The following is a 26,760-nucleotide window of genomic DNA, read 5'->3' as shown; positions in this document are numbered from 1 at the left end:
CTCACTTATCCCTTAGCAAACCCCCAGAAGGGGAGGAGAGGAGACACACACGTGAGCAGATTCAGCCCAGACTTAATGCAGTCCTAATGTCAGCTAGTTTACACTAGGTTTGTGTGTTAAATTTCAGTAGCTGCCCGCCCTAGTGTTTAAAAGTGGAAATACCAAACCTTTTTAAATTATTTTTCAAAATTTTAACGAAATTTAAACATCAATTCTTTACATTTTTTAAATTGCGAGAAATTTTTTTTTTTTTTTTTAATGGCACCTTCCCTTTAAATATTCTAATTGTCTAACAAGGGTTGTACGATTCACAGTACTGTCTCTTCTTCTAGCACCGGCCCTAGCACGGTCTCTGCTTCTTCCCGCTAGGCCACAAGTCCTCCTGACAAAGCCTAACAAGGTTCGTTGGGCTGCCTTTGCTTCAACCGCCCCCCACCCAGTCTGTTACCCTATCCAAGGACAACCCCAGTACATACGTAAGAGCTGTAAGCAACAGCCCAGCTCACTCGCATCTGCTGTACTGTTCAAGCATCCACAGTCAGGCGGAGTCTCCTCACGGGTCTTCAATGCTTGACAGACGACAGGTGTTCTTCAGGTCCAGTGGGATGAGGGCTGGGCCTCAACTCTTGACTGACGTAGTTTGGGTTCCAAGTCTTGCCACGTGCTGTTTGGGTCCTGCTTCAAAGTGCAACAACCACCCACTGGCTCGCGCTTCATATAGCGAACTGTCACTTTGGACTCCGCGTCTTCTCCAGGACACGTCTTGATTACCACTTCTGTTGGCGCCAAAGACCTCTCTGTTTTGGCACGCTGGCTTCTTATCCCGGAGAACTGCATCATCAAGGTCACCTGATTAGGTACTCCATCCAACCTCGTCCCTCATGAAACTCTTCCTCTTAAGGTTGGGTCCACATGGTCCTGTTTGGACGGTAGATGGCAGTCTTCCTGCACCAATTTTGCATAGTGCTCATTATTTTCATGATTAACGTTACATCCTCCTCTATATTTAAATGAAGAAGTGTTGCTATCACGATGGACCTTTTCTATCCTGGCCTCTTATGCTGCGATTACAGGTACTTCCATCGTTTACTGAACAGGAGGCGCCATACTGACGGGTTCGTACATGGCCCATATTGTCGCACGGCCCAACTACTGGGGCTGGTTTTATTTCTGGGGTGGGACACCAATTCACTCTAAACTGTATACCTTCAGCCGGTTGTTTCCCAGGTACTCTCCATCCATCTTCTTAATGGCTTTACAGACGCTTGTGATATCGCTGTACTGCAGGAAGGCATACTGAGGGACACCGTCCACCATCTTAACGTCGATATCCTGGACAGCAGAGAAGAATACAATTAAGATCAATAGGGCAGAAGTGGCGTGAAAGCACAACCAGCCATGTGTGCCACAAAAGCCAGAGTACTAACACATGGGCACACGTAGGGAACAACACAGAGCAAGATCAGGGCTCCCAATACTAATCTGGAACATCAGGCGCCCTCATCTACAACAGATCGTAGAATTTCCTGAGATCACACATGTCATAAACATTACGATAAGAAAAAATTAAATAATCACGTGTCAATCGATTATGAGGTAAACCCCTCATCTACAGCCCAAAACAGCGCAATGACGCTACAAAACATGAGAAAATAAAGGAGTTGTCAGAAGCCGCCAATGAGCACCTACCACAATCTCCCCAAATCTCTGGAACACGTTGCGAATATCAAGCTCGGTGGTGGTTTTCTCCAAGTTACCGATGAAAAGAAACCTGGTGGCCTTGCGGTGAAACTCTTCTATTCGCTCATCGAAAGGCCGGAACTCATTCTTACTTTCTGTTTCTGGAAGAAACACAGGACAGGCTTGTGATTTCTCCGTCAGTGAACACAGATTATACATCCACGTTCATTCATTCATGGATGTGACAAAGTACCTGGTCCTTCCCAAGCGGTTACTTCTATCTGCATGCCAAAGAAGAGTTTGCCTTTTGATGCGTTAATTGCTTTTTCCTGATCTTCCTGCTGCCTGAAAAAGACCAGACCGTATCGCTCCGTGGATGCACCGTGTAACTGCACCACATTGACTGTACCGTACTTCTTAAACTCGTGATAAAGTCCATCTTTAAGGCTCGAGTCTAGAGACAAAAGATAAATCTTCATAGATTTTCATAAGTTACGGAAAATGTCTGAGCTAGCATCCGAGACCTGTGGACATAATGGACTTTTCCACATACTCTACCTGACGAGCGCACAGGGAGATTCTGAACTTTGATGCCAAAACTCTTGCGAGGTTCATCTTTATCCATAGACGAAAGTGACCGCGCGGACCTGGCCGGAGACTCATCACTGGAGGTGCTGCTGGAATCACTGCGGTAATAACACAACCTCCGTCAGTGCCACCACCCTCACACCGACCATCACATACACACATCTACAGAAGACACCTGAGATGATAAAGAGCATCTATCGCCAAATTTAGGGTTAACGACTTGTCATTATTCAGTTAGTTTCACACAGCTGTCTGAGGGGTCAAAGTCCGGACAACAAATTCCCCAAAGGGTAACTAGACCCGAATTAGGGGATGCAAATTAAATAAGACTTTTACTGATTTTCATTAAAGGTTTGTCTATACCATTTAAAACTACTAAAGTGAACTTGTATTATTTCTATATAAACCCCATAACATCCAATGACGGGCATAGCCCGTCACGGCAGAATGTCAGTTCCCGCACCAGGACTGGCTATGCCCGTCATGCATTTAAACTATCACTGCGTGTAAACATGTGCTGACGGCTGTGACAGTGAGACATGGGAAGAGGTGCGGGGACCCATGCTGTCGGTGCCCACACCCAGATCGCTGTGATCGGTCAGTCAATCTGATGCTGAAATGTCAGCACTTCGTGCCGATCAGTGCAGAAGATCAGCACTGCCAGCGGCTGAGTGTCTGCACTAATAGCAAAGAGCGGTGTCAGCGCGGCCCCTGGCTGTTAACCCACTAAATGCTGTGGTCGCGTGTGATTGCAGCATTCAGGAGGGAGGCATAGGGACAGGCGCACCTCTGCCTTCAGATCGGCGTCCCCATGGGGCCGGATCATTGCCATGGTGACCCAGGGTCTTCATGACAACCCCCAGATCACCAAGCTACAGAAAGCTTCTAAGACCATGCTCACAGCATGATGTCGGAAGCTTTCAGTATAGGTATAATGCAGTGCAATGCTAGTGCATTACAATGCATTATACCTGCAATCGAAGTATAAAAAAAAAAAAAAAGAAAAAAAAAAGAAGTGAAAGTCCCATAAAGGGACTAGATTAACCCCTTCATGACCCAGCCTATTTTGACCTTAAAGACCTTGCCGTTTTTTGCAATTCTGACCAGTGTCCCTTTATGAGGCAATAACTCAGGAACGCTTCAATGGATCCTAGCGGTTCTGAGATTGTTTTTTCGTGACATATTGGGCTTCGTGTTAGTGGTAAATTTAGGTCAATAAATTCTGTGTTTATTTGTGATAAAAACGGAAATTTGGCGAAAATTTTGAAAATTTCGCAATTTTCACATTTTGAATTGTTATTCTGTTAAACCAGAGAGTTATGTGACACAAAATAGTTAATAAATAACATTTCCCACACGTCTACTTTACATCAGCACAATTTTGAAAACATTTTTTTTTGCTAGGAAGTTATAAGGGTTAAAATTTGACCAGCGATTTCTCATTTTTACAACGAAAGTTACAAAACCATTTTTTTTAGGGACCACCTCACATTTGAAGTCAGTTTGAGGCGCCTATATGGCTGAAAATACCCAAAAGTGACACCATTCTAAAAACTGCACCCCTCAAGGTGCACAAAACCACATTCAAGAAGTTTATTAACCCTTCAGGTGCTTCACAGCAGCAGAAGCAACATGGAAGGGAAAAATGAACATTTAACTTTTTAGTCACAAAAATTATCTTTTAGCAACAATTTTTTTATTTTCCCAATGGTAAAAGGAGAAACTGAACCACGAAAGTTGTTGTCCAATTTGTCCTGAGTACGCTGATACCTCATATGTGGGGGTAAACCACTGTTTGGGTGCACGGCAGGGCTTGGAAGGGAAGGAGCGCCATTTGACTTTTTGAATGAAAAATTGGCTGCACTCTTTAGCGGACACCATGTCACGTTTGGAGAGCCCCCGTGTGCCTAAAAATTGGAGCTCCCCCACAAGTTACCCCATTTTGGAAACTAGACGCCCCAAGGAACTTATCTAGATGCATAGTGAGCCCTTTAAACCCCCAGGTGCTTCACAAATTGATCCGTAAAAATGAAAAAGTACTTTTTTTCCACAAAAAAATTCTTTTAGCCTCAATTTTTTCATTTTCACATGGACAAAAGGATAAAATGGATCCTAAAATTTGTTGGGCAATTTCTCCTGAGTACACCGATACCTCACATGTGGGGGTAAACCACTGTTTGGGCACATGGTAAGGCTCGGAAGGGAAGGAGCGCCATTTGACTTTTTGATGAAAAATTATCTCCATCGTTAGCAGACACCATGTCGTGTTTGAAGAGACCCTGTGTGCCTAAACATTGGAGCTCCCCCACAAGTGACCCCATTTTGGAAACTAGACGCCCCAAGGAACTTATCTAGATGCATAGTGAGCCCTTTAAACCCCCAGGTGCTTCACAAATTGGTCCGTAAAAATAAAAAAGTACTTTTTTTTCACAAAAAATTTATTTTTGCCTCAATTTTTTCATTTTCACATGGGCAATAGGATAAAATGGATCCTAAAATTTGTTGAGCAATTTCTCCCAAGTACGCCGATACCTCATATGTGGGGGTAAACCACTGTGTGGGCACTCGGCAGGGCTCGGAAGGGAAGGCGCGCCTTTTGACTTTTTGAATGGAAAATTAGCTCCAATTGTTAGCGGACACCATGTCGCGTTTGGAGAGCCCCTGTGTGCCTATGCATTGGAGCTCCCCCACAAGTGACCCCATTTTGGAAACTAGACCCCCCAAGGAACTTATCTAGATGCATACTGAGCACTTTAAACCCCCAGGTGCTTCACAGAAGTTTATAATGCAGAGCCATGAAAATAAAAAATAATTTTTCTTTTCTCAAAAATAATTTTTTAGCCTGGAATTTCCTATTTTGCCAATGGTAATAGGAGAAATTGGACCACAAATGTTGTTGTCCAGTTTGTCCTGAGTACGCATATACCCCATATGTGGGGGTAAACCACTGTTTGGGCGCATGGCAGGGCTCGGAAGGGAAGGCACACAATTTGGCTTTTTAAATGGAAAATTAGCTCCAATCATTAGCGGACACCATGTCGCGTTTGGAGAGCCCCTGTGTGCCTAAACATTGGAGATCCCCCACAAATGACCCCATTTTGGAAACTAGACGCCCAAAGGAACTAATCTAGATGTGTGGTGAGCACTTTGAATCCTCACAGAAGTTTATAACGCAGAGCCATGAAAATAAAAAAATAAAAAATTTCTTTTCTCAAAAATGATTTTTTAGCCCGCAATTTTTTATTTTCCCAAGGGTAACAGGAGAAATTTGACCCAAATAGTTGTTGTCCAGTTTCTCCTGAGTACGCTGATACCCAATATGTGGGGGTAAACCACTGTTTAGGCACATGCTGCGGCTCGGAAGTGAAGTAGTGACGTTTTGGAATGCAGACTTTGATGGAATGCTCTGCGGGCGTCACATTGCGTTTGCAGAGCCCCTGATGTGGCTAAACAGTAGAAACCCCCCACAAGTGACCCCATTTTGGAAACTAGACCCCCAAAGGAACTTAACTAGATATGTGGTGAGCACTTTCAACCCCCAAGAGCTTTACAGAAGTTTATAACGCAGAGCCGTGAAAATAATAAATAAGTTTTCTTTCCTCAAAATTCAACCCCCAAGTGCTTTACAGCAGTTTTTAACGCAGAGCCGTGAAAATAATAAATACGTTTTCTTTCCTCAAAAATAATTTTTTAGCCCAGAATTTTTTATTTTACCAAGGGTTACAGGAGAAATTGGACCCCAAAAGTTGTTGTCCAGTTTCTCCTGAGTACGCTGATACCCCATGTGTGGGGGTAAACCACTGTTAGGGCACACGTCGGGGCTCAGAAGGGAAGTAGTGACTTTTGAAATGCAGACTTTGATGGAATGGTCTGCGGACGTCACGTTGCGTTTGCAGAGCCCCTGGTGTGCCTAAACACTAGAAACCCCCCACAAGTGACCCCATTTTGGAAACTAGACCCCCAAAGGAACTTATCTAGATATGTGGTGAGCACTTTGAACCCCCAAGTGCTTCACAGACGTTTACAACGCAGAGCCGTGAAAATAAAAAATCATTTTTCTTTCCTCAAAAATGATGTTTTAGCAAGCAATTTTTTATTTTCTCAAGGGTAACAGGAGAAATTGAACCCCAGTAATTGTTGCGCAGTTTGTCCTGAGTATGCTGATACCCCATATGTGGGGGTAAACCACTGTTTGGGCACACGTCGGGGCTCGGAAGTGAGGGAGCACCATTTGACTTTTTGAATACAAGATTGGCTGGAATCAATGGTGGCGCCATGTTGCGTTTGGAGACCCCCTGATGTGCCTAAACAGTGGAAACCCCTCAATTCTAACGCCAACACTAACCCCAACACACCCCTAACCCTAATCCCAACTGTAGCCGTAACCCTAATCACAACCCTAACCCCAACACACCCCTAACCACAACCCTAACCCCAACACACCCCTAACCCTAATCACAACCCTAATTCCAACCCAACCCTAAGGCTATGTGCCAACGTTGCGGATTCGTATGAGATTTTTCAGCACCATTTTTGAAAAATCCGCGGGTAAAAGGCACTGCGTTTTATGTTATGAAAGGTAATTCAGTACCACAATGGACATAGAGGTCAGTGCACATACAGTGACCTGGCAATAACCCAAAAAACAAGAACGAGCTCTGAGACGTGGGAACTCTGTTGACCGCAATCCCTAATCCTAACCAACCACACTAGAGGCAGCCGTGGATTGCGCCTAACGCTGCCTATGCAACTCGGCACGGCCTGAGAAACTAGCTAGCCTGAAGATAGAAAATAAGCCTACCTTGCCTCAGAGAAATACCCCAAAGGAAAAGGCAGCCCCCACATATAATGACTGTGAGTTAAGATGAAAAGACAAACGTAGAGATGAAATAGACTTAGCAAAGTGAGGCCCGACTTTCTGAACAGAGCGAGGATAGGAAAGGTAACTTTGCGGTCAACACAAAACCCTATAAAAACCACGCAAAGGGGGCAAAAAGACCCTCCGTACCGAACTAACGGCACGGAGGTACACCCTCTGCGTCCCAGAGCTTCCAGCAAGCAGAAAACACAAATTGACAAGCTGGACAGAAAAAAAAACAGCAAACAAATAGCAAAGAGGAACTTAGCTATGCAGAGCAGCAGGCCACAGGAACGATCCAGGAGGAAACAGGTCCAATACTAGAACATTGACTGGAAGCCAGGATCAAAGCACTAGGTGGAGTTAAATAGGGTAGCACCTAACAACTTCACCATATCACCTGAGGAAAGAAACTCAGAAGCCGCAGTACCACTTTCCTCCACCAACGGAAGCTCACAGAGAGAATCAGCCGAAGTACTACTTGTGACCACAAGAGGGAGCTCTGCCACAGAATTCACAACAGTACCCCCCCCTTGAGGAGGGGTCACCGAACCCTCACCAGAGCTCCCAGGACGAGCCATATGAAAGGCACGAACAAGATCGGGAGCATGGACATCAGAGGCAAAGACCCAGGAATTATCTTCCTGAGCATAACCCTTCCACTTAACCAGATACTGGAGTTTCCGTCTACAAACATGAGAATCCAAAATCTTCTCCACAATATACTCCAACTCCCCCTCCACCAAAACCGGGGCAGGAGGATCAACAGATGGAATCACGGGTGCCACGTATCTCCGCAACAATGACCTATGGAATACGTTATGTATGGAAAAAGAATCTGGAAGGGTCAGACGAAAAGACACAGGATTAAGAACCTCAGAAATCCTATACGGACCAATAAAACGAGGTTTAAACTTAGGAGAGGAAACCTTCATAGGAATATGACGAGAAGATAACCAAACCAAGTCGCCAACCCGAAATCGGGGACCCACACAGCGTCTGCGATTAGCAAAACGTTGAGCCTTCTCGTGGGAGAAGGTCAAATTGTCCACTACATGAGTCCAAATCTACTGCAACCTGTCCACCACAGTATCCACACCAGGACAGTCCGAAGACTCAACCTGCCCTGAAGAGAAACGAGGATGGAACCCAGAGTTGCAGAAAAATGGTGAAACCAAGGTAGCCGAGCTGGCCCGATTATTAAGGGCGAACTCAGCCAAAGGCAAAAAGGACACCCAGTCATCCTGATCAGCAGAAACAAAGCATCTCAGATATGTTTCCAAGGTCTGATTGGTTCGTTCGGTCTGGCCATTAGTCTGAGGATGGAAAGCCGAGGAAAAGGATAGGTCAATGCCCATCCTACCACAAAAGGCTCGCCAAAACCTTGAAACAAACTGGGAACCTCTGTCAGAAACGATATTCTCTGGAATGCCATGTAAACGAACCACATGCTGGAAAAACAATGGCACCAAATCAGAGAAGGAAGGCAATTTAGACAAGGGTACCAAATGGACCATCTTAGAGAAGCGATCACAGACCACCCAAATGACTGACATCTTTTGAGAGACGGGAAGATCTGAAATAAAATCCATAGAGATATGTGTCCAAGGCCTCTTCGGGACCGGCAAGGGCAAAAGCAACCCACTGGCACGAGAACAGCAGGGTTTAGCCCGAGCACAAATCCCACAGGACTGCACAAAAGTACGCACATCCCGCGACAGAGACAGCCACCAAAAGGATCTAGCCACTAAAGGCCCCGTCACACATAGCGAGATCGCTAGCGAGATCGCTGCTGAGTCACAAGTTTTGTGACGCAACAGCGATCTCAGTAGCGATCTCGCTATGTGTGACACGTACCAGCGATCAGGCCCCTGCTGTCAGATCGCTGGTCGTGTCAGAATGGCCTGGGCCATTTTTTGATCGTTGAGGTCCCGCTGACATCGCTGAATCGGCGTGTGTGACGCCGATTCAGCGATGTCTTCGCTGGTAACCAGGGTAAACATCGGGTTACTAAGCGCAGGGCCGCGCTTAGTAACCCGATGTTTACCCTGGTTACCATCCTAAAAGTAAAAAAACAAACAGTACATACTTACCTACCGCTGTCTGTCCCCGGCGCTGTGCTCTGCTCTCCTCCTGTACTGGCTGTGAGCGTCGGTCAGCCGGAAAGCAGAGCGGTGACGTCACCGCTCTGCTTTCCGGCCGCTGTGCTCACACAGACAGTACAGGAGGAGTGCAGAGCAGAGCGTCGGGGACAGACAGCAGTAGGTAAGTATGTACTGTTTGTTTTTTTACTTTTAGGATGGTAACCAGGGTAAACATTGGGTTACTAAGCGCGGCCCTGCGCTTAGTTGTTACCCGATGTTTACCCTGGTTACCGGCATCGTTGGTCGCTGGAGAGCGGTCTGTGTGACAGCTCTCCAGCGACCAAACAGCGACGCTGCAGCGATCCGGATTGTTGTCGGTATCGCTGCAGCGTCGCTATGTGTGACGGGGCCTTAACTCTCTGGTACCAAAGATTCCAGGATGACCAGCCAACACCGAACAATGAACCTCAGAGATAACTTTATTCGTCCACCTATCAGGGACAAACAGTTTCTCCACTGGGCAACGATCAGGTTTATCAGCCTGAAATTTTTGCAGCACCCGCCGCAAATCAGGGGAGATAGCAGACACAATTACTCCCTCTTTGAGGATACCCACCGGCTCAGATACACCCGGAGAGTCGGGCACAAAACTCCTAGACAGAGCATCCGCCTTCACATTTTTAGAGCCCGGAAGATATGAAATCACAAAGTCAAAACGGGCAAAAAACAGCGACCAACGAGCTTGTCTAGGATTCAAGCGCTTGGCGGATTCGAGATAAGTCAAGTTCTTATGATCAGTCAAGACCACCACGCGATGCTTAGCTCCTTCAAGCCAATGACGCCACTCCTCGAATGCCCACTTCATGGCCAGCAACTCTCGATTGCCCACATCATAATTTCGCTCAGCAGGCGAAAACTTCCTGGAAAAGAAGGAGCATGGTTTCATCACCGAGCAATCAGAACTTCTCTGCGACAAAACGGCCCCTGCTCCAATCTCAGAAGCATCAACCTCGACCTGGAATGGAAGCGAAACATCTGGTTGACACAACACAGGGGCAGAAGAAAAACGACGCTTCAACTCTTGAAAAGCTTCCACAGCAGCAGAAGACCAATTGACCACATCAGCACCTTTCTTGGTCAAATCGGTCAATGGTTTAGCAATACTAGAAAAATTGCAGATGAAGCGACGATAAAAATTAGCAAAGCCCAGGAACTTTTGCAGACTTTTCAGAGATGTCGGCTGAGTCCAATTAAGGATGGCTTGGACCTTAACAGGGTCCATCTCGATAGTAGAAGGGGAAAAGATGAACCCCAAAAATGAAACCTTCTGGACACCAAAGAGACACTTTGATCCCTTCACAAACAAAGAATTAGCACGCAGGACCTGAAACACCGTTCTGACTTGCTTCACATGAGACTCCCAATCATCCGAGAAGATCAAAATGTCATCTAAGTACACAATCAGGAATTTATCCAGGTACTCTCGGAAGATGTCATGCATAAAGGACTGAAACACAGATGGAGCATTGGCAAGTCCGAATGGCATTACTAGATACTCAAAATGGCCCTCGGGCGTATTAAATGCAGTTTTCCACTCATCGCCTCGCTTAATACGCACAAGATTATACGCACCAAGAAGATCTATCTTGGTGAACCAACTAGCCCCCTTAATGCGAGCAAACAAATCAGATAATAATGGCAAAGGGTACTGAAATTTAACCGTAATCTTATTTAGAAGGCGGTAATCTATACAAGGTCTCAGTGAACCATCCTTCTTGGCTACAAAAAGAACCCTGCTCCTAATGGCGACGATGACAGGCGAATATGCCCCTTCTCCAAAGACTCCTTCACATAACTCCGCATAGCGGCGTGCTCAGGCACAGATAAATTAAACAGTCGACCTTTTGGGAATTTACTACCAGGAATCAAATCGATAGCACAATCACAATCCCTATGCGTAGGTAGGGTATCGGACTTGGGCTCATCAAATATATCCCGGTAATCAGACAAGAACTCAGGAACCTCAGAAGGGGTGGATGACGAAATAGTCAGAAATGGGACATCACCATGCACCCCCTGACAACCCCAGCTGGACACAGACATGGATTTCCAATCTAATACTGGATTATGGACTTGTAGCCATGGCAACCCCAACACGACCACATCATGCAAATTATGCAACACCAGAAAGCGAATAACCTCCTGATGTGCAGGAGCCATGCACATGGTCAGCTGGGTCCAGTATTGAGGCTTATTCTTGGCCAAAGGCGTAGCATCAATTCCTCTCAATGGAATAGGACACTGCAAGGGCTCCAAGAAAAACCCACAACGCCTAGCATACTCCAAGTCCATCAAATTCAGAGCAGCGCCTGAGTCCACAAATGCCATGACAGAATAGGATGACAAAGAGCAGATCAAGGTAACGGACAGAAGAAATTTTGACTGCACCATACCAATGGTGGCAGACCTAGCGAACCGCTTAGTGCGCTTAGGACAATCAGAGATAGCATGAGTGGAATCACCACAGTAGAAACACAGACCATTCAGACGTCTATGTTCTTGCCGTGCAACTCTGGTCAAAGTCCTATCGCACTGCATAGGCTCAGGTTTAAGCTCAGGTAATACCGCCAAATGGTGCACAGATTTACGCTCACGCAAGCGTCGACCGATCTGAATGGCCAAAGACATAGACTCATTCAGACCAGCAGGCATAGGAAATCCCACCATGACATCCTTAAGGGCTTCAGAGAGACCTCTTCTGAAAATAGCTGCGAGCGCAGATTCATTCCACTGAGTGAGTACAGACCACTTTCTAAATTTCTGACAATATACCTCTATCTCATCCTGACCCTGACACAGAGCCAGCAAATTCTTCTCTGCCTGATCCACTGAATTAGGCTCATCGTACAGCAATCAGAGCGCCAGAAAAAACGCATCAACATTACTCAATGCAGGATCCCCTGGCGCAAGGGAAAATGCCCAGTCCTGAGGATCGCCACGCAAAAAAGAAATAACAATTCTTACTTGTTGAACTGGGTCACCAGAGGAGCGAGGTTTCAAGGCCAGAAACAGTTTGCAATTATTTTTGAAATTCACAAACTTGGCTCTATCACCATAAAACAAATCAGGAATAGGAATTCTTGGTTCTAACATAGGCTTCTGAACCACCAAATCTTGAATCTTTTGTACATTTATAACGAGATTATCCAATGAAGAGCACAGACCCTGAATATCCATGTCCACAGCTGTGTCCTGAACTACCCAAATGTCTAGGGGAAAAAAAAGGCAAAACACAGTGCAAAGAAGAAAAAATGGTCTCAGAACTTCTTTTTTCCCTCTATTGAGAATCATTAGTACTTTTGGCTTCCAGTACTGTTATGAAAGGTAATTCAGTACCACAATGGACATAGAGGTCAGTGCACATACAGTGACCTGGCAATAACCCAAAAAACAAGAACGAGCTCTGAGACGTGGGAACTCTGTTGACCGCAATCCCTAATCCTAACCAACCACACTAGAGGCAGCCGTGGATTGCGCCTAACGCTCCCTATGCAACTCGGCACGGCCTGAGAAACTAGCTAGCCTGAAGATAGAAAATAAGCCTACCTTGCCTCAGAGAAATACCCCAAAGGAAAAGGCAGCCCCCACATATAATGACTGTGAGTTAAGATGAAAAGACAAACGTAGAGATGAAATAGACTTAGCAAAGTGAGGCCCGACTTTCTGAACAGAGCGAGGATAGGAAAGGTAACTTTGCGGTCAACACAAAACCCTACAAAAACCACGCAAAGGGGGCAAAAAGACCCTCCGTACCGAACTAACGGCATGGAGGTACACCCTCTGCGTCCCAGAGCTTCCAGCAAGCAGAAAAAACAAATTGACAAGCTGGACAGAAAAAAAAACAGCAAACAAATAGCAAAGAGGAACTTAGCTATGCAGAGCAGCAGGCCACAGGAACGATCCAGGAGGAAACAGGTCCAATACTAGAACATTGACTGGAAGCCAGGATCAAAGCACTAGGTGGAGTTAAATAAGGTAGCACCTAACGACTTCACCATATCACCTGAGGAAGGAAACTCAGAAGCCGCAGTACCACTTTCCTCCACCAACTGAAGCTCACAGAGAGAATCAGCCGAAGTACCACTTGTGACCACAAGAGGGAGCTCTGCCACAGAATTCACAACAGTTTTACCTGCGGATTTACCGTGGATTTCCAGTGTTTTTTGTGCGGATTTCACCTGTGGATTCCTATTGAGGAACAGGTGTAAAACGCTGCGGAATCCGCACAAAGAATTGACATGCTGTGGAAAATACAACGCAGCGTTTCCGCGTGGTATTTTCCGCACCATGGGCACAGCGGATTTGGTTTTCCATAGGTTTACATGGTACTGTAAACCTGATGGAACACTGCTGCGGATCCGCAGCCAAATCCGCACCGTGTGCACATAGCCTAATTCTAAAGGTATGTGCACACACTGCGGAAAACGCTGCGGATCCGCAGCAGTTTCCCATGAGTTTACAGTTCAATGTAAACCTATGGGAAACAAAAATCGCTGTACACATGCTGCGGAAAAACTGCACGGAAACGCAGCGGTTTACATTCCGCAGCATGTCACTTCTTTCTGCGGATTCCGCAGCGGTTTTACAACTGCTCCAATAGAAAATCGCAGTTGTAAAACCGCAGTGAAATGCGCAGAAAAACCGCGGTAAATCCGCGATAAATCCACAGCGGTTTAGCCCTGCGGATTTATCAAATCCTCTGTGGAAAAATTACTATTTTGATCACTGAGATATGTTATATCTCAGTGATCAAAACTCACTTTGGAACGAATCTGCCGGCCGGCAGATTCGGCGGGCGCACTACACATGCTCCCGCCATTTTGGAAGATGGCGGCGCCCGGGAAAGAAGACGGACGGACCCCGGGAGGCCGGCGGGACGGAGCACAGATCGGGGGGCTGGGGGGGGGCGATCGGTGGGGTGGGGGCACATAAGTGTTTCCAGCCATGGCCGATGATATTGCAGCATCGGCCATGGCTGGATTGTAATATTTCACCAGGGCTAAAGTACCACTCCCCCTGTCCCTGCAGATCGGGTGAAATGGGAGTTAACCCTTTCACCGGATCTGCAGGGACGCGATCTTTCTGTGACACAGCATATGCGTCACAGGTCGGATTGGCACCGACTTTCATGACGCATACGCTGTGTCACAGGTCGGGAAGGGGTAAAAAAAAAAAAAAAAAAAAAAGGAAAAAATAAATAAATTACAAAATAAAAAATTCCACTAATAAATACACAGTTATGTAAAAATAAAAAATAAACAAAAAAAGTACATGTTGGTATCGCTGCGTCCGTAACAATACGATGTCATGCTAGTTAAGCCCTTCAGTGAATGCCGAAAAAAAAAAAAGTCGCCAACAATGCTTTATCATACCGCTTGGAAAAAGTGGAACACAATCAAAAAGACGAATGTAAAAATAGCATAACTGAAAACGCCATCTTGTCCCACAAAAAACAAGCCTCTCTACAGCTCCATCAGTGGAAAAATAAAAGTTATAGATCTCAGAATAAAGCAATAAAAAATATGTTTTTACTATCAAAGTTTTTATTGTGTAAAAGCCAAAAATAGTGATGAGCGAGTGTACTCGTTACTCAGGTTTTCCCGAGCATGCTCGGGTGACCTCCAAGTATTTGTTAGTGTTCGGAGACCTGGTGGTGGAGTCGGCATACTCCTGTCCCCACAATGCACCTTTCAGGTCAACTCCCAACCCTTATCCTGGGAGACTTCAACATCCCCATAAACGGCCCCACTTCCACATCTGCATCCCAGCTTCTATCACTAACCACTTCTCTAGGCCTCTCACAGCTCTCAACTTCTGAAACACACAAAGACGTTAACACCCTGGACCTGGTCTCTGTCCAATCTCCTACCTAGATAACTTCCCCTCTGACCACAACATTCTCTTCTTCATGGTCACAAATCCTCGCTCACCCCAGCACCCTCCTACCTACCACACATTCAGAAATCTACACGCCATTAACCCTCATACACTTTCAGACTCCCTACACTCATCATTGTCCCCAATCTCTTTTTCCTGTCCTGATCTGGCTGTACATCACTACAATGACACTCTTAGAAGCCCCCTGGACCAAGTAGCTCCCCTCACCCTCAGAACCTCCAAACAAAGAGTGAAACAGCCCTGGCTCACATCGCAAACCCGATTTCTCCAGCGATGCTCTAGGTGTGCTGAACGCTTATGGAGGAAAACACGCACACCAGAAGACTTCATACACTTCAAATTTATGTTAGGGACCTATAACTCTGCCCTTCACCTCGCCAAACAGATCTACTTCACCACCCTGATCTCCTCACTATCCAACATCCCCAAGAAACTTTTTGACACCTTTCACTCCCTTCTCAGGCCAAAAGCACAAGCCCCCATCACAGACATCTGTGCTGATGACCTGGTCTCCCACTTTATAGAGAAAATAAGACAACATCCATCAGGAAATCCGCTCCCAGACACCAAGTGCAGTGACTCCCATCCCTCCCTGCATCTCTCCTGGCTCACTCTCCGCATTTGATCCCATCACAGAAGAAGTCTCCAGGCTCCTCTCTTCTTCTCGTCCGACTGCATACACTACTGACCCCATTCCCTCTCATCTCCTCCAGTCTCTCTCTCCAGCCGTCACAACTCGCCTAACTACAATCTTTAATCTCTCCCTCTACTCTGGCATTTTCCCGTCCTCCTTTAAACACTATCTTTTCTCCATTACTAAAGAAACCCGCACTTGACCCATCCTGCACAAACTACAGACCGGTCTCCAATCTCCCCTTCATCTCTAAACACTTGAAGCGCCTGATCTACTTCCGCCTTACCTCTCTACTCATTCCCTCCTAGACCCTTCACAGTCCGGTTTCCGCCCCCTACATTCGACAGAGACGGCACTCATCAAAGTGACCAATGACCTTCTGACAGCAAAATGTAACGGTGACCACTCTCTGCTCATTGTTCTCGACCTTTCTGCAGCATTCGACACTGTTGACCACCGTCTCCTACTCTCTAGGCTCCAGTCACTAGGCATTAAAGGGAACCTGTCACCCCGTTTTTTGAGATTGAGCTATAAATACTGTTAAATAGGGCCTGCGCTGTGTGTTCCTATAGTGTATGTAGTGTACCCCGATTCCCCATGTATGCTGAGAAATAGCTTACCAAAGTCGCCGTTTTCGCCTGTCAATCAGGCTGGTCAGGTCGGGAGGGCGTGGTGACATCGCTGGTTCTTCCTCAGCTTTACGTTGGTGGCGTAGTGGCGTAGTGGTGAAGACACAGCGCGCGATCTGCGCTGTCATCCCTTTCGTCGGTGGGGGCGGCCATCTTCCTGGGGCCGCGCGTGCGCAGATCGAGTGCTCTGCTGCACGGGGCTTCAGGAAAATGGCCGCGGGATGCCGCGCGTGCGCATTAGAGATCGCGGCGGCCATTTTCCCAAAGCCGAGTTTGCATCTCGGCTTTGGGAAAATGGCCGCCGCGATCTCTAATGCGCACGCGCGGCATCCCGCGGCCATTTTCCTGAAGCCCCGTGCAGCAGAGCACTCGATCTGCGCACGCGCGGCCCCAGGAAGATGGCCGCCCCCACCGACGAAAGGGATGACAGCGCAGATCGCGCGCTGTGTCTTCACCACTACGCCACCAACGTAAAGCTGAGGAAGAACCAGCGATGTCACCACGCCCTCCCGACCTGACCAGCCTGATTGACAGGCGAAAACGGCGACTTTGGTAAGTTATTTCTCAGCATACATGGGGAATCGGGGTACACTACATACACTATAGGAACACACAGCGCAGGCCCTATTTAACAGTATTTATAGCTCAATCTCAAAAAACGGGGGTGACAGGTTCCCTTTAAGGACACTGCTCTCTCCTGGTTCTCCTCCTACCTTTCTGACCGCTCCTTCAGTGTTCTGTTCTCTGGCTCCACTTCATCTCCTCTTCCTCTCACTGTCGGGGTACCTCAGGGCTGAGTCCTTGGCCCCCTTCTCTTCTCCCTCTACACGGCCCCAATTGGACAGACCATCAGCAGATTTGGCTTTCAGTACCATCTTTATGCTGATGACACAACTATACCCGTCATCCCCTGACCTTACCCCCGCTGTACTACAGAACGCCACTGACTGTCCGCAGTCTCCAACATCATGTCTGCTCTCTATCTGAAACTCAACCTCTCCAAAACTGAACTTCTTCTGCTCCCACCATCTACTAACCTCCCTAAATCTGACATTTCCCTCTCCGTGGGTGGCACCATAATAACACCCCGGCGGCAGGCGCGCTGTCTGGGTGTTATGTTTGACTCCGATCTCTCCTTCTCCTCCCACATACAATCTCTTGCCCGCTCGTGCCGCTTACACCTAAAGAACATCTCTAGAATCCGTCCTTTTCTCACCATGGAAACAACAAAACCCCTCACTGTCGCCCTGATCCACTCCCGCCTGGACTACTGTAATGCTCTATTAATTAGCCTCCCCGTAACTCGACTTTCCCCTCTCCAGTCCATCCTTAATGCAGCAGCCAGGGTCGTCCATCTGGCTAATCATTACTCAGATGCATCCGCTCTTCGCCAGTCGTTACCCTGGCTGCTCATTCATTACAGGATACAATTCATAGTACTTGTTCTCACCCACAAAGCTCTCCACAGTGCGGCCCCCTTACATCTCCTCCCTCATTTCTGTCTATCGGCCTAACCGACCGCTGCGCTCTGAAAATGACTTTCGACTAACCTCTGCACTAATCCGTACCTCCCACTCCCGACTCCAAGACTTCTCCCGTGCTGCGCCAATCCTCTGGAATGCTCTACCCCAAGATATGACCATCCACAATTTGCATCGTTTTAGGCGTTTCCTCCAAACACATTTGTTCAGAGTGGCCTACCACATTCAGTAATCAAAGTCATTTTAATGTGTGTGTGTAGCCCATTCACCAACTCCATCTATCTCCCACCCTCTGAAGATGGCTGACCATCATTGTAAATACACACCTGTGCTTTGTATCTCCCCCACCTCATTGTAGATTGTAAGCTCTCACGAGCAGGGGCGGCTTATTGTGCTTTAATTATTATATTGTTAACGTTGTTACTTATGACTGTTATGTTTGAAACCGATAAACTGTAAAGCGCTGCGGAATATGTTGACGCTATATAAAGATTATTATTATTTAGTTTTCATCGCCGCAGCTGAATGATTTACATCCGATAGCCAGCATAAGAACATGTGGGGGTTGCCTGGTTGCTAGGGAATCCCCACATGTACTTATGCTGGCTATCGGATGTAAATCATTCAGCTGCAGCAAGAAAAACTAAATCTCCGAACAGTCAAATACTCGGAGATCACCCAAGCGTGCTCTGGAAAACCCGAGCAATGAGTATACTCACTCATCACTAGCCAAATCCTAAAAAACTAAAACAAACAAAAAAATAAAAACCAAAACCTATATAAATGTTGTATCGCTGTAATGATAGTGACCAGAAGAATGAAGCAGCCTTATCAATTTTAATTGCACTTAAACACACGGGCTGATGAGCAGATCCTGCAGCTTTATATGAAAATCCCTATTTATTATAATTGCCAGACCTGAAATAACGAGCACTTTTCACCTATTGTGTCCCCCCATTTCCTTGTAGATTGTAAGCTTGCGAGCAGGGACCTCACCCCTAATGTCACTGTTTAAATTGTCTTAACTTGTACCGAATTTATTGTCCGTACATCTCCCCCACTTAATTGTAAAGTGCTGCGGAATATGTTGGCGCTATATAAATAAAATGATTAGTATTATTAATTACCACATGCAGAAAGGCGAAAAATAAATAAATTACTGAATTGCTGTTTTTTGTTCATTCTGACTCCACAAAAACAGGAATAGAAAGCGATCGAAACGATCATGTGCCCAAAAATGGTACCAATAGTACAATGAAAAAAAGTCAACTTGTCCCTGCAAAAAACAAGTCATCACATGACTGTGGGCTGAAATATGGGAAAATTATAAGTCAAATATGGTGCTGCAAAAACTTCTCCTCGCAAAAAAAAAAAAAAGAAAAAACAAAATCTTTTAGGCTGTGTGCACACGTTCAGGATTTTTCGTGTTTTTTTCCCGCTATAAAAAACGCGATAAAACCGCCAAAAAACCCGCATACATTAAAGCATCCTATTAGAATGCAATCTGCAATTTTGTGCACTTTGCGTTTTTTCCCGCAGCGGAATCGCATTCCCGAAAAAAAACGCAGCATGTCCATTCTTTGTGCGGAATCGTGGGGATTCCTCACACATAGGAATGCATTGATCGCTTACTTTCCGCATGTGGCTATGCCCACCATGCGGGAAGTAAGCGGATCATGTGCAGTTGGTACCCAGGGTGGAGGAGAGGAGACTCTCCCCCAGGACCTGGGAACCATATACTTGTAAAAGAAAAAAAAAAAGAAAAGAAAAAAAATAGTGATATTCTCACCTTCCGGCATCCCCAGCAGTCTTCCTGCTCCTTGCGATGCTCCCATTCCCAGTAATGCCTCGCGGTAATGACGTAGCGGTGTCGTGAGATGCTACATCATCTGGGGTCATTGTCGCAATGCATTACTGGGAACGGGAGCATTGCGAGAAGCGGGAAGGATACCAGGGCTGCCGGAAGGTGAGAATATCACGATTTTTTAAAATTATTTTTAACGTTAGATCTTTTTATTGTTGGTGCTGCATAGGCAGCATCAATAGTAAAAGTTTGGTCACACTTGTTAAACACTATGCCTGACAAGTGTGACCAATCTGTCAATCAGTTTTCCAAGCGATGCTAGAGATCGCTTGTAAAATGCTAGTGTATAGCGGGAAAACCCATGCCAATTCCGCATGCGTTTTACCCGCGGAAACTTCCGCGGCAATTCCGGACGTGTGCACATAGCCTTAGTGTGTGATAGCAGCCCTAAAATAACAACAAAAAAAAACAGATATACTGTAAATCTGGTATAGCACAGACCCAGAAAAACGAGAAACTGCGTAAATAAAACCAATTCTTCACCTGCTGTGGATTTGTTCATTCTGCCTCCCAAAGATCGCAGTAACACTCGGTGCACATTTATCCTGCGCTCTGCACTGGGGTTTCCATGTACATCTGTGAAATGAATGATACAGACAGAACTGTGGGCGGAAGATTCCCTATAATGAGGCACTGAACGCCAAAGGACATGGAATCCGGCGGTGTCAGGCTTTTTAGGCGTGCATAAAAACGCAGTTCACCATAGTTTTGTGCACCTCTGAAAGGAACGACACCGCTCAACAGAGTCCAGAGTAACTCTGCTGCCTCGTTACAGTGATTGGATCCCTTGGAGGAGGTTTCATCTGTCACATCACTCAGAAACCCCAAAGTAAGAGCTCAGCGTAGACCGCAGGATAAATGTGATCCCAAATATTATGAAAAATGTTCCCAATAAAAGCTTCAACTCAATCCACAAAAATGCAAGCCGTCACTCAGGTCGGTCATCTGTTAACATAAATATAGGGGGCTTCCACATTACTGGTAGCACAAAGGCTCTGAAAAATGCAAAATGGCTCATTGCCCCTAAAAAATTCAGATAATTCTGCCCTCCCAAATTCAAATGCGCCCCCCCACCTTCTGAGCCTCAGTGTGCTTAAGCCACCTTTAGCATTCACATTTGGCTGGACTACACATTTCTAAAATAAGATCACTTAAGGGGAGATTCTGCCCTCTGGCACTTAGTGGCTCTGTATACGGAGTCCGTAAACTATTCTGGGAAAATCTGCGCTCCAGGAGGCAAACAGCGCTCTATCCCTACCAAGACTCTCCGTATGGCCAAGCAGTACTGTACTGCCACATATGGGGTATTTCTACATTCAGCACAAATTGTGGGACAAATTCTGCTGCCAATTTTACCAACTTCTTGTGTGAAAATATAAAATCTGGGGCTAAAACAAAATTACATTTTTACCACAAAAATTATTTTTTCTTCACTTCACACAATGGTATAAAATTCTGTGACCCAACAATGGTGACAAAGTGATCACTTCACCCCCAGATTAATTCATCAGGAGGTGTATTTTGTTAACTGGGGTCACTTATAAGGAGTCCTGCTGTTCTGGTACCTCAGAGGTTCTCCCAGTGGGTTATGGCACCCTCAAACCGTAAAATCTGCACTATATGGCGCTCCTTCCCTTTTGAGCTTTGCACTGTGCCTCAAAAGTAGCTTTCACCCACACATGGGGTGCACTATACTCTGTTGGGGGGAACTGCACTATACCGCGTGTCTGGGGGGAGCTGCACTATACCGCGTGTTGGAGGGAGCTGCACTATACCATGTGGGGGGAGAGAGATGCACTATACAGTGTGTGTGTGGGGGGGAGCTGTACTATACCATGTGTGGGGGGAGCTGCACTATACCGCGTGTTGGAGGGAGCTGCACTATACCGCGTGTTGGAGGGAGCTGCACTATACCATGTGGGGGGAGAGAGATGCACTATACAGTGTGTGTGTGGGGGGGAGCTGTATTATACCATGTGTGGGGGGAGCTGCACTATACCGCGTGTTGGAGGGAGCTGCACTATACCGTGTGTTGGAGGGAGCTGCACTATACTGTGTGGGGGGAGAGAGATGCACTATACAGTGTGTGTGTGTGGGGGGGAGCTGTATTATACCATGTGTGGGGGGAGCTGCACTATACCGTGTGCGGGGTGAGATGCACTATACCGTGTGCGGGGGGGGGGGGGAGGGGGGGATTGGAGCTGCACTATACCGTGTGCGAGGGGGGGAGCTGCACTATACCGTGTGCGGGGTGAGATGCAGTATACCGTGTGCGGGGTGAGATGCACTATACAGTGTGCGGGGTGAGATGCACTATACCGTGTGCGGGGTGAGATGCACTATACCGTGTGCGGGGTGAGATGCACTATACAGTGTGCGGGGTGAGATGCACTATACCGTGTGCGGGGTGAGATGCACTATACCGTGTGCGGTGTGAGATGCACTATACAGTGTGCGGGGTGAGATGCACTATAACGTGTGCAGGGTGAGATGCACTATAACGTGCACGGGTGGAGAGTCATATTGTGAGTTTAGTTTCAGAAGGTTACATGGCTTTCCACACACACACTGCAGCTTCAACCCCCCCCTCCCTGCATTAGCTCATACCACAAACAAAGCCCTATGGCAGAGACACTGTGCAACTTAATAATCTATAATCTTTATTTTTATATAGCGCTAACATATTCCGCAGCGCTTTACAGTTTGCACACATTATCATTAGTATCAACTTGATACTAATGTGTGAGCAGGGTGTGGGCTTTTGAACTGCAGGTGACCAATCGTGTAAAGCCACTCGTTCCCCCTCCCCTTGCCCAAGGAATGCCTTTGTCTGGGGGCTTCCAAAAACGTGAATAATTGGGAATAGAGTGCATATCATTACTCAGTGATTTCTCGACAGAGGGCACATCTTCACCCCTGCTGAGTTGGGAGTTCGTTTTCAGAGTTGGTCCAGGGACCTACTGTATCCTCACCCATCCCTTGTAGATTGTGAACCCTCGTGGGCAGGGTCCTCTCTCCTCCTGTACCAGTTATGACTTGTATTGTTCAAGATTATTGTACCTGTTTTTATTATGTATACCCCTCCTCACATGTAAAGCGCCATGGAATAAATGGCGCTATAATAATAATCTACAAGATAAACGTACAGCAAAAGCCATGAATGGTGCAAAGTGACCAACGGCATCCAACAGAGGACATTAGCACGGAACGACTGTCCAAACCAAGCACAGTCGCTCGTGGCATCATGGCGTTCCCGGAGATTTAGGTGCACCTCCCCGCAGGCTGGTTTTTCCATCCATCTCCACGTTCCCTCCTCTCCTCTGATCGACAGCTCTGGTTCCACAGAGCAGAGGACAAGGAGGTGGGAAGGCGCAGCTAATAAATGCCCCGAGCGCTCGGACTTGGCCTGAACAGTCATCCTGTGCCGACAGACGCCCTGCACACGACCGCAAACATCAAGTTCTAGAAGATGATCCATAGTGGATGCTTTCCTGAAACGGAAAGTACTTGCAAGCAGCATAATACAAAGAATAGCAGGTTTACCCAGAATCCTTTGCAGTAGGCGGAGCTATGCAAATCATCTCTTTCCACCCCTGTCTAATCCACAGCGCTTGGAACCGCCAAGCGTGCAATGCTGCGGATTAGTTTCTAAATTTACACAGCCTTTGAGTAGAGGGCTTTTCGGTCTCTTTCGTCCCGCTACATTTAGCCCAACTTGGGTCTCTCCCTAAGGTGGCTAGCATGTATGTATCGCTTGCTCACCGAGCCCCACTCCATACAGCCAACCAATTCCAGCCCTGTGCTGATGAGGGCCTAAAGCCCGAAACACGTGTCCACAGGTAGGAATTGGTTGGCTGTGTAAATTTAGAAACTAATCCGCAGCATTGCACGCTTGGCGGTTCCAAGCGCTGTGGATTAGACAGGGGTGGAAAGAGATGATTTGCATAGCTCCGCCTACTGCAAAGGATTCTGGGTAAACCTGCTATTCTTTGTATTATGCTGCTTGCAAGTACTTTCCGTTTCAGGAAAGCATCCACTATGTATTTCCTTTGAGTAGAGGGCTTTTCGGTCTCTTTCGTCCCGCTACATTTAGCCCAACTTGGGTCTCTCCCTAAGGTGGCTAGCATGTATGTATCGCTTGCTCACCGAGCCCCACTCCATACAGCCAACCAATTCCAGCCCTGTGCTGATGAGGGCCTAAAGCCCGAAACACGTGTCCACAGGTAGGAATTGGTTGGCTGTGTAAATTTAGAAACTAATCCGCAGCATTGCACGCTTGGCGGTTCCAAGCGCTGTGGATTAGACAGGGGTGGAAAGAGATGATTTGCATAGCTCCGCCTACTGCAAAGGATTCTGGGTAAACCTGCTATTCTTTGTATTATGCTGCTTGCAAGTACTTTCCGTTTCAGGAAAGCATCCACTATGTATTTCCTTTGAGTAGAGGGCTTTTCGGTCTCTTTCGTCCCGCTACATTTAGCCCAACTTGGGTCTCTCCCTAAGGTGGCTAGCATATATAGAAGATGATCAGCAGTCATTCAAGAGGCAGTTTAGACCGATGAACACCACGTCCACAGAACGATCGTGAAATAGCACAGATCATCATCCTCAGCAGCCACATGCTGATAAAACACAACTCGTTATATACAGTGAACGATCCGGTTGTCAGTTTTCACCTTTTGGGCATTTTTTTTTTTTAAGCAACGGCAGCGCAATAAAAATTTTAATCACTGTAAGAAAACAAGTAAACGTTAGATTTAGTAATAATATATGGACATTTATTAACTGCGTAGAAGTTGTCTTCAAAGTTGCACCAATGCAATTAGAGACAATTTGCATAATTAGCATATTTCCCAGAGGAGCATTGCGGCTTTAAGTCTCCTCATCTCGGCATGCTTATCATGTCACTCTCCGCAAGGAGAAACGATACTTCTTGGATATCGCTCGGACGCCTCTCACCCAACCAAACCAGATCTCTGCTTTGCACTGACGAGGGGCAGAATCCCGAAACACAGTGTCTGCAAACTGAGATTCTGGTTTGGCTATTATCCCAAGTCATGTGACAAGGCTGGTTAAAGGGTTAACATTGACTTGTAGGATTGCTACTTCCAATAGGTGGCGCTGGAGATCTACTTCTCTTCCTCTCCGAATTGACAATTTGTATAATCACCAATGCCAATAAAGTGACAAGATGAATCCCCATAAGATAACCTAAGCACGGCTGTGGCGCCACCTACCTGTCACTACTGCTGAGAGAATCACTACTGGACGATCGACTCCGTGAGGCGCTGCCGCTGGGGGATCTTGCAGGCCTGGACGCTCGGCTGGCCAGCCGCTGGGGGGACCGCTTCCTTGACTGGGATGAATGAGGCGAGCGGCTCCGGCTGCGGCGGTACTTCCGTTTAGGTCGCCTGCCTCGTGCCTTTCGTGAAGTGTTAGTCCGGTAATTATCACTGTGAAATAGCACAGAATATCATCCTAAGCGCCACACTCCCTGCAAGCGCCACACTCCCTGCAAGCGCCACACTCCCTGCAAGCGCCACACGCTGAAAAATTGCAACATTTAGGCTATGTTCACATGTTGTGTGTTTGATGCATTTTTCCCCACAGGCAAATCTGCACTTTTGGCAGAAAGAAACTTGCATAAAAAAGCGAGTTTTGTTGCGTTTCTGTCATGGTATATCTATCTCTTGTTCATGCTGATAAAGTTTAGTGTGTAAAAAAACAAAGAAAAAAAATCTGATTCCACTTCAGGTTTCGGCACCAAAATCTGATACCTGCATTTTGTCAGCGTTTTTGCACCACACATTGCTTTCAGATTTGGTGCGTTTTTTCTGCCCGGATTTGCAGCAAAACTTGATGCCAGCAAAGTGAATGAGAAACCTGATATGTCAGGCACACATTGCTTATTTTTGACTTGCAGATTTTGTGCAAAAAATAATCTGCAGCAAGTCGATCCTCTGAGCGTTTTTTCCTGCCAAGAAATGCAGAAATGGTGCAGAAATATTACGCAACGTGTGGACAAACCCTTACAGATACAGTGGACGATCCGGTCGTCACCTTTTGGGTGTTTTTTTAAACAGCGACAGCAGAATAATACAAATGTTAATCACTGCAAGAAACAATTAAACTTTAGATTTAGTAATAATATAAGGACATTTACTAACTTCGCGTGGAAGTTGTCATCAAAGCTTCACCAAAGCAAATAAAGTGACAAGATAAAAGCCGGTGATATAACCCAAGCACAGCTGTGGCGAGACCTACCTGTCACTAGTGGTACTTCTACTGCTACTACTGCTGCGCGAATCAGTACTGCTGAAAGAATCACTACTAGAGGATCTACTCCGTGAGCCGCTGCGGGATCTTGCAGGCCTGGATGCTCGGCTGGCCAGCCGCTGGGGGGACCGACTCCTTGACCGGGATGAATGAGGCGAGCGGCTCCGGCTGCGGCGGTACTTCCGTTTACGGCGCCTGCTTCGTTCCTTTCGTGAAGAGTCAATACGGCTTGGACTCCGCGAAGAATTAGAGTATATTCCATGTAAGGTCCGACCAAGTGGGTCAGGATAGTAACCCAGATAAAAGTGTCGTGCCCACTCATGGTGCCCATGAGAAGGCTCCGATGTATCAGAAGCCCTGTGATTAAAGAAAGAGGAGGAACGATCAGTCTCCCATCACAAAGAAATACAAAAATACAATTAAAGGGAAGGTGCCGAGTTTTTATAGTTAAAAAAAATAATAAAAGAATGTTACAAAACAAGTTGTATTATATAGGATTTATGTTCTGTGTGATTTTTTTTTTATTATTTTTTTTTTTTAATGCTGCCTGTGAGGAAAATGCATGTCACGATAATGTCAAAACCATAGCTGAAGGATTTTTGCACTTCTTCTGACCATGGTCCCAAAAGCATGGCAGCTGTACCCCCCCCCCTCCTCTCTTTCCCCTCCCCCCTGAATACAACAAACCAGCCCTATGGCAGACAAGGGGTA

General features: G+C 46.5%; 1 protein-coding gene across 1 annotated transcript in view; it reads right to left on the bottom strand.

Annotated features, from left to right (window-relative positions):
* Nucleotides 1–26,760, bottom strand: part of LOC138650860 (msx2-interacting protein-like) — a 71,288-nt gene that overhangs the window by 15,966 nt on the left and 28,562 nt on the right. The window contains exons 3-8 of the mRNA XM_069740708.1: nt 26,038–26,406; nt 25,011–25,226; nt 2,239–2,366; nt 1,934–2,134; nt 1,690–1,841; nt 1,207–1,332 (exon numbers count right to left, since the gene is read on the bottom strand). Of these exons, the coding sequence (XP_069596809.1) occupies nt 1,207–1,332; nt 1,690–1,841; nt 1,934–2,134; nt 2,239–2,366; nt 25,011–25,226; nt 26,038–26,406 (1,192 nt within the window). The remainder of the gene's footprint in view (nt 1–1,206; nt 1,333–1,689; nt 1,842–1,933; nt 2,135–2,238; nt 2,367–25,010; nt 25,227–26,037; nt 26,407–26,760) is intronic.

Source organism: Ranitomeya imitator, chromosome 10 (genome assembly GCF_032444005.1).
Source record: "Ranitomeya imitator isolate aRanImi1 chromosome 10, aRanImi1.pri, whole genome shotgun sequence".
In the NCBI taxonomy this organism is placed as follows: Eukaryota; Metazoa; Chordata; class Amphibia; order Anura; family Dendrobatidae; genus Ranitomeya; species Ranitomeya imitator.
Note: the sequence above shows the minus strand (reverse complement) of the source record. Positions and strands in the feature narration are given on the sequence as shown.